This window comes from Quercus lobata, chromosome 2, assembly GCF_001633185.2.
Source record: "Quercus lobata isolate SW786 chromosome 2, ValleyOak3.0 Primary Assembly, whole genome shotgun sequence".
In the NCBI taxonomy this organism is placed as follows: domain Eukaryota; kingdom Viridiplantae; phylum Streptophyta; class Magnoliopsida; order Fagales; family Fagaceae; genus Quercus; species Quercus lobata.
Window position 1 is genome coordinate 23,972,199 of NC_044905.1, and position 11,965 is coordinate 23,984,163.

The window sequence follows — 11,965 nt, forward strand, 5'->3', positions numbered from 1 at the left end:
CGCCGAGTTGTCTATCATTGGAACGTGGAAGCATGTGCACGCACAAACCAATGTCACACAAAATAAAGGAACTAACCCATCCTAAGGGCTATCTTTAATGTATATATAATACTGAAGAAGAAGAAAAAAAAATGGTGGGCTTCAATTAGTTCAAACTTGATAGAGTATCTCATATTTAAATAAAATATTGACGATTTAAATCTCGCTTATATCGAAACTTAATTGGTGTCTTCGCCTAACGAAGTGAACTTCATAAGTTAAAATTTTATCATTTTAATAAAACAATATAAAAAAAAATTGACTTTTAATTGACCTCATAATATTTTATCACAAAAGTTTTTGAAACCTTATATTTTACACGAGTATTCTAATTTAATATATAATTTTAAATAAATATAATTTTTGTTTTATAATTAAATCCTTTAGTAGAATCTTAAAGTATCATATTTTCTTTAAACAGGAAATAGTTCCATATAGAAACACAATCATAATAAATGTCTATTAGTAACTATAACTTCACATTATTTTTTAAAAACATACATGTCATGTTAAATTTTCCAGTGCATTGAACGAGTTACCGACAGACCAAAACAGGTAGGGGAAGAATTACTAAAAACATAACGCACACCCACCATAGTAGACAAATATTTAAAAATGTCACTGTAGATGGGCCCTCCATGTGGGCCAAAAGAGAGCACTAAAAAAAGCCCACATTGAGCAGGGTAGGGTGGGAGGCCCCCATGTGCCATAAACAACAACTTTTTTACAATGGGTAAGAAAGGGAGAGTACTAACAAAAAAACACGTTCCTCTCATGTCCACTTCACTGCTTTTTTCCTTTGTAACACACACACACCCACACTCCTGTCCACTTCTCTGTGATGTGAGTGAGAGTGAGAAACTCTCTCTTAAATGGATAACAGGATAAGCCATTGCCATTGAACTTTTTTTAAGTTAGTGTTTTTGTAAGTAACACTTTCTATACTATCTTCCAAACGGTCCACCTATGGGCAAGACCGTAATCCTACTTTTTAATAATGCACAAACTATTAACACTCTTCACCTAAAACCCTCCAACCATTACTGTTGTTTAAAAAAAAAAAAAAATTGCATGATCAAGGACAAAATTATTGTCAAATAATAATCTGCTATCCAACTACAACTTTTGCTAGAAATGGTACTTACCAGTATATAAAGCTTGAAATTTTTTTGTTCTTCACAAGTAAACTAAGCAAGGATTATTTTGACATGATTAAAGCGATGTCTGGACTGGCAGGGAAGCACCTAGCAACCATGCCTCCAGGTCTAGATAAACATAAGAGTGTAGAATCTAGAACAGAACTCCATGTAGTGAAGAACCAGAACCAGTCCCAATAAAATCCCTTCATATAAGCCTGATGATTGGCAACAACAATATATATCAGGAGTCAAGACACTTCATGATAGTGAATATATACATATTTGATCATTGAAACTAAGAAATGCAGATTATACACCACATTACAATCTGGATTACAATCTGGAGTCCACCCTTTCGAGCTCCATCAACAAAGGGTCAATTAAAAACAATACACAAGAAAAATAGAAAAGGAAATTTCGGTTATTGAGTAGCATCAGAGTGCCTGCATATGTGGTTATTCAAATATAACTTTTTGATAAGCCTGTTTCAAGGTTCACATAAAAACATCATTGTAGAGAACACAGTTAGTTGCTATGGTACTTTTAGTGTACAGTAGATGACAGAGTTAAATTAAAACCTATTAAATGATAAAGACATTAATAATAACATAATAATTGAGAAACAATAAACCAACTGTTGCAATCTAAAAATAAAGTGACAAAAAAACTAATTAACAGTAAATTCAAGTTAGTGAGTGAACGTATTGAACCTATAGGTTACATAATAATGCTTATCTCAACTATCCTCACCCCAACCGCCCTTCCCCTGCCAACAGAAAATAATATGTAAACCAACACCCGCACATTCTGTTGTAATCCACAGTAGCTGGGCATATCATAATTGGAGCTAAACGGTGGTATTTGCCATTTAACAAGAATTTAATATACTTTTGAGAGTGGTAGCACAGTGAAAAATCTGTAATTGAGCTACACTTTACTACCAGGAATAACTGGGAACGCGGAAATCATTGGATAGACACCATGATATCGGTTTCATTTCACAACTCTAATTTTGGGAGGACGGGTAGCAATGGATGTTAAGATCAGAGAGAGCGAGATATCTTGTGTTGCATTATGGAAATCGGGCTATCAAAATTCCCTGATGATCAACAATATTTCCTAGAAGAACTAGTAAAATGAGAAAAACAGTCCCTAATTTAGCAGGTCAGTTTGTAGTTCAACAGGAAATCCATCATGTACAGGAAAGTTTTGGTTGTTAGTATGCATACCAGACATAACACTGCTAACCTTCACCCTGACCAGCTAGCATGCTCTAATCTGATACAGACGCAATAACCCATTAATGTCAACCATGCGACAATGGTGATATGAAGTTCAGAATAAACTAGAACTGAAATATACATATTCCAGGTTATTGCTAAGGGATCCAAGATAATTCAACCAATTATAATCATGACAAATAGTTCCCAGAAACCATCCCATTAACAAAATATATCGCCATCCTATATTTTGGGTGACCAAAATTCTTAAATTCCATAGGCCAATCAGGATCCTATCTACTCATAGGGCTCAATATTTCAATAGTCAGGCTATTTAGGGACATCTTATATCTTGATAGGTTAAAATGAAATGAAGACCAATCCTCTAATGTATTCATCCTATTCATATAATTTGGGTCATTTTTCCAATGGAAAAGACTAAGTTCATAGTTTCTCAATGTAACAATTCAGCTCAACTAAAATTACCCTTAATCCCAATTTTAATTGGGGTTGATTATGGATTCTCATCAACTAATCAAGGTCAATCACATTTATTCTTTTGTCCATTCTATCCTATTGAAAACCATAATCTTTGTACCCTTCCAAAGAAACACATTCTTCTTCACAACCCTCATGATCAACTGAAGAGATTTCTAGGAAGAATTGGCAATAATCAGTAATGTGAAGATTGAGCTGACAAAAAAATTACACTCCATTTTTGTACCAGAAGATAAGATTTAGGCAATCCATAACAAATAAATAGATAAATACTTCTCTCTCTCTCTCTCTCTCTCTCTCTCTCTCTCTCCATGAATTATCATTTTTTCTCGATGGTGCCCTAAATTAATCAGCCTCCATTATAAATGATTAAACTATCTCAACTAACTGTTTCCCATTTTTCCTCAACTGCAGCCACCCTTGGTATCATTCTATCAAAAGATCGTAGAGGCAATTATAACAGCATGTTACAAAATTCTGACATTATCACAAATAAGTTATTTACAGAGAGAAAACAAAGCACTAGGTACATTCATACAAGAAAAAGAAATAATTGGATTTAATCTCCCACATCTGGAAACCTAATCACCAGAATGATGAAGAAAAAAGATGAACAAATAAATTGAAATCCTAAGAAAACCTTACAAAACACAACAGCAACAAAAACAAAAACAAAAACAAAAACATACCATGTTTATTTTAAAAAAAAATAAATCTTAAAAAGTTATGAATGGAAAAAGAAATGATTTGATTATCAAATCCTGTCCAGATGCCCCCTTAACAACTGCCTGCACTTAACACAACATTTGAAATTCCAAAAACAGTAAGCATTTGATTCTCAACGACACTGCAGTAGAGTGTGACCACCATTTGAGAAATGCATATTATGATACAATGTGATGAAAAGAGAAAAAGGCCGTCATATAATCCTAAGAATTACAATAGAACATGAATTTTTTTCCTTGCTTCATGATTGGGAGAATGAGTCTCCTCACACAGCACAATCTGCCCCCATGTGAAGGCATAAAATCAGATAATTAAGAAACAGCAAATTAGCTTTTTGTACAAGCATGGGGAGACTCATCCTGAAGCAAGGAAAACTACTTATTTTTCGGGGTTTAGTTGAATTCTTGAAAAATGCTCCTGAAAATATTTTCTGACTGAAAACCACTAATTTTCTTACCAATCATAACAAAACAAAAAGCCATCAATATTTAAAAAATAATAATAAAAAAAACCAAATTAAAACTCAAATAACCATTACCATTAACAAAATCAAACGCATATCATAAATTCCATATAATCTCTTAGAGTATATCAAACACAAAATACAAACCAAATTTTGAAAAGAAAAAAATCAAATACCTCAGCAACAAAAAGGAGGACGCTGGAAAAGCAAAGATCAGTGGCTTGGTTGGTATATAAGTTGCCGAAGGTGTCATCTCAGTGGAGGGTCCAGTGAATCCAGTCAGTGACTCTATGGAGAGCTTAAACCAATTGGTCTGGGTTGTTTTGCAAGAGGTGGGAGGGTTGTGATCAACAGTAACAACAGGGATGGCTGGGTGAGTCAACGACGACTTGGGGTGAGGTTAAGCTTTATTGAAATACCAGTAGATCATTGGCCAGTTGAGTGCCTTTGGGGAAAGAGGTTGGCATCATCAGTCGGTGGGTTTGAGGGAAGGTGTTGGCTCATACCTGGTGTATGGAGGGGCCGAAGGTTTTGTCATAGACAATGCACAAAACTTCCACTTTTGCGAGTCATGGAAGTGATCATGGTAGGTAGTCTTATCTTTTTTTTTTTGGTAGAGGCTGATTCTTAGACTCAAACCCCGCGACTTGTCTCTTTTGATGGAAGGCACTTACCATTACACCAAGGCTTGACCTCTGGCTAAAGGCTATGTGAAGAGAGAAAAATGTTTAAGTTTGTTTGGGGCATAAAACAATTTACACATCTCAAAACTGCATTTTCCTGGTCAACCAAAAACATTTTCAGTTTGAGCTGGATTTTACGCCATGACATACACAGCCTAAATGCAGATTATTGAAAATATGAAAAACACAACAGATTATTACAATCTTCCTCTGCATAGATGGATCTCCCTCCTCCAATAAATATATTGTGCCCAAAAAGGAAAGATTCGCTAAGATTAAAATTAATAGCAATCATATGAGAAACAAAACCTTTGTCCTACCAATAATCTGTTGAAAGAGTTGACAAAGAGGCTAAATTTACTCAATACCCAACTATGCTATCCACCTATTTCACCTATTTCTGAGGAACTCAACAACCATAGGGAAATACAACCAAACTTCAGAGACAACAGAGATATGGAGTGCTCATTGTAACATTAATCTTCACAACAGTACTAACCACACCATTCTTTACTGTATTCCTCGCTGTAACCAATAGAGATATAGAGTGCTCATTGTAACATTAAACTTCACAACAGTACCTAACCACATCATTCTTTACTGTATTCCCTAGCCTAGCCTCCCTAAAGACATAAGTTTATAGCTCAAACATACCCTGAGGAGAAACTGTCAAACCTGAAACAAAATCTGTAAATTTTGAAGCTTATTAGGAATCAATAAATATAATTTTAAACAAGTATAATATGATTTAACACTACTTATAAAAAAAAAAAAAGTATAATATGATTTAATATTATACGAGGATAATAAAACACACATTTACTACGCATGATTGGGTGTAATTGACCTGATTTTGAATTTCTGAAGTCTGCACTCAGTTGGAAGATCACATCAGCCTAGAAAGTCAATCCTGAAGTACCCTAAAGGCCAAACACAGCCTGCCTAATTCAGTTCCAGAGTTAGGTCATCCAGCTCAATGTTACTCTCTTATTCTATCTCATTCAACTGGCAAAACTAGTCATTTTAGTTTTCCCTGGAATAGTAAGTTTCCACATATGCATTCTAAAATTAAATTACCAACAATATAGTGACCTCACTGGATATCATTTTAAGCGGAGAAAAAGTTCAGCCCTAGAATGCCTAATTTCTTGAGACATTGATAGTTGGGGGTGGGGTTTGAATCCTGGATGTCTCCATTGGAATCACCAGGATGTGCCAATTGAGCTATGAGGCTCCTGCCTAATTTCTTGCCAAATGAATATGTTAGCTTAGCACAAATGTACAACCCTAGAATGGTTACACTGTACCACGTGTCTTTTTTGTGTTGGAGATTTTATTAATTCTATAAAATTAATTAATATTTTCACTGATCTCATTAAATATATCAACATGAAAATATGACCATGATATACAAAAGAACCAAAGTTTTTGTAACACATATTTCGCAGTAAACCTTTGTTTATATTTTTCCTTCAAATTTTGATCACCTTCTCTTTTGTTTATTAGTTTGAGTGTTCCTATTATAGTTTGAGTTACAACAGCTAAAGTCATTAATTCAAACATAACTAACTAGCCATTTATCTTGATCACATTTTTATAACATTAAAATTTAATCGGGATTTGTTTAAGTAAGATTATTCAATGCTTTAAACTTTGATATCTTTATATTTTAATACCAAACAGAAAATCAGTAATTCTTTACACTTACCATTGGTTTCAGCTAATCCAGATGAACACATGCTTATTCTTATCATATCAATGACATAAGCCTATATTAACTTATAGATATTATATAGAAATTTAATCTCAATTTTTATATTGGATTACCAAATGCGTGAAGTTCAGTATCTTTATGTTATAAATACTAAATAGAAATTCAACTTTTCTTTATGCTTAGCTATGAATATCAACTCATTTATGTTATTACATGTAGCCAACCCTAACTAATCTATGGATCACCCTAACTTCTTTTTTTTTTTTGATAAGTAATAAGGATTCATTGATATCAAAACAGAGAGACACCCAAGTACACAGGAAGTATACAGGGGTGAACAAATTAAAAACGAATATTACAAAAGTCAAGTAGATCCAAAATAGTAGAAAAAGGTTGTTGTTATTGTTTAGATTAATACATGTTCTAATCATGTAACTGACCTAGGGCTATGCTAACATATACATTTTATAAATATACAACTGAAAATCATGCAGATAGTAGTTCTTGATCCCTTATGAAGGATTCCATCAACTTCATATATTGTGTATAGATACTTTTATCCTAACTTAAAATTTTGAAGACACATGAATTGATAAATACTCTTCAAGTAAATTTTTTATTGTTACTTTCTCCATGTCACAATCTAAAATTATATAGTTACTAATAAGAAAACTAAAGGTGGGAGTGGACAAGTATTATTAATTTCTAAATTTAATAATAATAATGATGATAATAATAATAATAATAATAATAATAAGAGTAATAAAAACTGTATAGGGTCCAACAAAAAATCATTTGTGAGAAGCAGCTCCCTCTAAAATACTGGAGGACTAGTATCTATCACAGTGAGACACTCTTGACTGTCTCCCCCACCTGGACAAGTTCAATTTCTGGATTAGCAATTGGAAAGAAGGCTACTTTCATACGCCAGAAGAATGGAGCTGATCTCCTTAGAGCTTGAGAGCATTCACATCTATTGTTCATCCACTTCCGGAGAAGATCTCAAGATACATTTGATCAAGCATTTGGGATTTCTTTTGGTCAATCCCTTAACTCGCTTATAAGATCTAGACAACCAGCTAGTCCAATGTACACTAAAGGATGAAGGTGGACTTCAGAAAGTCTGATGGATTTCCTTTTTAAGGGAAGAAAATAACCATTGTCCACGCATTTAATGGTTGGGTATGTAAAGATTGGAATTAGAGGGGGTCATTTACTTGAATGGCAGTGTATTTATCGTTATGAAAGGATTGAGGTGTCAACATTAAGCTCAAAGTGTAAAAGATCCACATCATAAATCTCGTGGCATTTGGGTACTTGTGACTCCTTAATCTTAAGAATTCACACAGTCCCATTCCTATATGCTCCCTATGTCCCAAATTGTTAGTCCTCTATTCCATTTTGAGATATCCCAAAATGAAGTCCTCTTTGAAAAGTCAATAAATAAATTTCTTAACACACCCTTTACTTTATTTAAAAGGTTAATACCCCTCTTTCACTAAAGTTTAAATTATGAAGGTTAGTTTTCGAAGCTTGTACCTTTTTATGTAAAAGACAATGCATTAAATGGTGTTCCCTTAAAAAGTTGGATTTTCTAAACAGACCAAACAATATGGGATGGATGGAGTATCATATAGGACCTCAAAGGGGTAAAGTAGAAATAAGAACACTGATGAAGTATATGTGGCACAGACACACATGATACCAAGCTGTCATATGCCTGTATATGTGCAGCTTGAACATCCTATACTTCTTCTCTTTGGAAACTTACATTATTTGAAAAAGATTAATAAGAACACTGATGTAGTAGCTTCTAATGTTGAAAACACTTGAGAAGCATATAAAAGCTTCACAGAAAAAAGCAGGTTTCAAATGCCTAGTAGAGGCTTGACTCTAATAAATGAAATGTCACAAGTCCTGCAAGAAGCCAGCATCAATAGTGCAATGGCCAAAATGTTACGACAAAATGGGACAGATGTCCTTCAGAGAATGTTCCCTTGTTCTCTAAGCCAAAATTTCACAATGCTCACACTTACTACAACACTCCACAATGATGCCTCTTCAATGAGCAGTTCTAAGAAGTTGAAAATCTCCAAGGGTACCATTATTTTTATAGTTCCAAACAGCCTAAAAGTATTCCGTAACAACCACCTTTGACAATAGAATTGCACAATCCTTTCAAGCATTACTGCACAATCCTTTGATAATAGTCTTGTTCTCTTTGGAAGAAATAAAATGCTAAGGCAAAGTAGATCAGATATGTGAAACGCTGGAAGAATTCAAAATCTGAAGATTTTACCCTGCAAATATGCCATTCTATAGGACAGGAGCAGGCAGGATGCACCCTTCCACATTACGCATATCCTACAACTAGAGAACATTAAATATCAATCCATCTTACACAATATCTGATGACCTCCAGGAGATCATCCATCAGGGAAACCAAGCTGGCCTAGTTATTAAAAGTAGGAAAATCAACCTAAAAAGCATTTTAAGGTAACATGAAATAGTAACATAGAAACTCAGTACCAAGTTGTCCTAGAACCCATTAATATGCTGCCTTATATATGCATGTAGGCAGAAGCAACAATTTAGTTTTATAGTCTTCTTTAGTTACCACTAAAAGATGGAACTGTTTTAGCACTAAAACATAAATATCTTAGCTGAATTTCATAAAGAGAACCAATAACAGAAGATTTAATATTAAATATTCAAACTTACAAAGTAAAAACAGGAAATGCTAGCCACAAAATTCTTCAACCATAGGCAATATGATTTCACTTAAGGCAAATGAACTAGAATTAGCCATTGGTAATGTGAACCATCCTATGATTACACAGTTATGCTGACAGTGTCATTGATTTCCAACAAGGCTCCCCCATCCAATTTGTGATAAAACACTTGAAACCAACTGCAGCTTGCCAGTAGCAAAGGAGACTTATAGCAAGCATGTAACAATAATGATAAACTAAGCTTGACAAGACCAGCCAACTAGTTAAAACCAGCACTCATTTCCTTTCGTTTCAATTCCAGTGCCATACGCTCATTCTCAAGTTTCATCCTCTCATTTTCCATCTTCAGTTTTTCCAACTCACGGTCTCTTTTCTTGCTAAACCTCTGCCACTTGAACCGCTGTTTCTCTAATTCCAACATCTCAACTTGAATTTGGAGCTTCTGTTCTTCCAAATGAAGAGAACGAGATTCAATCCACTGCTTTTGTAACCAAGCTGCTCTCATGTTCTCAGGTAAGGCTTGATTCATATCAGATTGGGCAATTTGTGCTTGAGAATAAGGACTTCTGTTGTAGTCCTGGGAATTCAAGGGATTCCCAATATTAATATCTTCATGGGCCAGGCCTTGTCTCAATTTCTTTGCTGACCCTAACACTCCATATATCCCCCTGTTATCCCCATGTAAAGCATGATTCTCCTCGAAGTCATCATGATCATCAGTTTCCATATCTTGATCATCTTCATCAAGATCATCATGTTGGTGCTTCCTGGCATCATCAATATCATGATCATCTCTACTTTTAAGGGCCAACTGTAATGAATGCTGTAATGCTTGATCATGAGGTAAATGCAATCTGTTACTATTATGGTAAGAACACATTTCTTCATAGAACAACTGCTTTGAGCTTAATATTTTCCGAACGTCATCCTTCTCTTTCTCTGTCAGGTAGTCTATCACATCCAAAAGTGCAGGGTTCTCAACAACCTGGCAAGAAGTGCCCCTCCCAAGCATATCATTAAGCCGCTTATAACGTTTGTTAAGGTCATTGAATTTATCCTCACACTGCTGTGGTGAAACATGATAACCCCTCTCAGCCATGACCTTCGAGATAGATTTCCACTTGCCCTTTTTTTGTAGAACCGCAAATTTCCTTCTCCCCCCACTACTGCCACAATCGGAGGCAACATCTTCACCTATATAAGAAACAGCAGTAATCAGAAGCCTCACCATCTTATCAGTCCACTTCACACGCTGCCATGGTGACCCCTTCTTCCCTCTATTTGCTTCATTATGACCATCAACACCATCTTCAGTAAAACTCTGTTCATCCTCATCACTCATTGAGTTTTTGCTCCTCTCCCCCTTATTGAAATCTACCATTGGAATGGTTTGATCACAGTTTTGTATGGTTGCCATTGTGAGCGGAAAGCCCTCATGAATCGAGGGATGTACAGCTGACCCTTGGCGAGGAAGAGATTGATGTTGGTGTATTGTATGTGGGTGTTGTGTTTGATGAGGAACTCTCATTGATCCTTGCAAGTCAAACCCTCCATAGGAACCCCCACCACCTGGAATCATACCTCCTTGTGGTAAATTACCTTCCATTGCTTACTCCAAACAACAATTCAGATCAGACCCATAAATCCCATCACCCCTAAAACCCTAGGTTGCAGGTCCTTCCCAGTTCCCACTCAGTTGAAGCCATTCATATATACTAAATCCAACTCTATAAAATAAAAAATATGCATAACCCATTTCTTATTTTCAACCCCAATTCCTTGTTCAGTCTACAACCTCCTCCTCCCCCTCCTGGGGCTATTCAAAATCTCAACTTTTAAGCAACTATACCCATATTTTCCCATAGAAATAAAAAACAAATACAAACCCACTTCCAAAATTTCAATACCAATTACAAATACCACAATTTTTTCTATACAACATCCACCAAGACCCAAAACAGTTTTTTTCACCAATACTAGAATCAAATAAAAGTACCCAACATATTCAACACAAACAAAATAATCAAATCCTCAAAGAGTCGATTCACAAATAAGCAAAAGAGCTACTTATCTGCAGCAAATCTCGAATTAGATAGCTAACCCCCGCTCACAACACCCACCAGAAAGGCATAAGCGGACCTCCCAATGATTAAGCCGAGAATCCAGGGTCGATAATCACGAAAAACAGCTCTACCATCTATAAATATACTGGCATAGACAGCAGAAGAAAGGCAGTTTTTTTTTTGATAAGAAGAAAGACAGTTTTTATTAGATGTAACCCTCAAATTATCGCTAAGTTTTTTACTATATGTTACCAACTTAATACACTACCTATCCTATGTTACACTTTTCTTTTTTTTCTTTTGTTTGTTGAGAAACTACCTATGTTACACTTACACGCTTGTGTTTGTTTGGTCTCAGTCTCAGTCTCAGTCTCAGCCTCAGTCTCGAAGAAGCCATTATTATGTAGTGTTTTAACAGGTTCAATGTATGGAAAGATTCGGTGGGTCCTTAATAACAACAATATTTGATTTTCAGATCACTTCCTAATTAATTTTTATATTAATGAAATGCTAAAAACACATAAAATAACATAATTTGTGCCGCAACTTTTTTATGTGATAAGTTGTGAGTGGTGGAGGTGTGTACCCACATAGATCAATCATCGCACTTTTACCACTCACCACATAGGCAAATTATAACACAAGTTGTATCATTTTATATGACCCTAACATTACTATTTCTATTAAA

At 35.0% G+C, this 11,965-nt stretch overlaps 1 protein-coding gene across 1 annotated transcript; it reads right to left on the reverse strand.

The window, feature by feature from the left end:
* Positions 1 to 9,159: 9,159 nt before the first annotated feature.
* LOC115975036 lies at positions 9,160 to 11,643 on the reverse strand. Its single transcript, XM_031095672.1, has one exon. It carries the CDS (start codon positions 10,818 to 10,820, stop codon positions 9,474 to 9,476), a length of 1,347 nt encoding a protein of 448 aa, XP_030951532.1. The 5' UTR covers positions 10,821 to 11,643; the 3' UTR covers positions 9,160 to 9,473.
* Positions 11,644 to 11,965: the final 322 nt, after the last annotated feature.

Coding starts and splice junctions, on each gene's coding strand:
- LOC115975036 (XM_031095672.1), bottom strand. CDS start 10,820: ATGGAAGGTAATTTACCACAAGGAGGTATGATTCCAGGTGGTGGGGGT.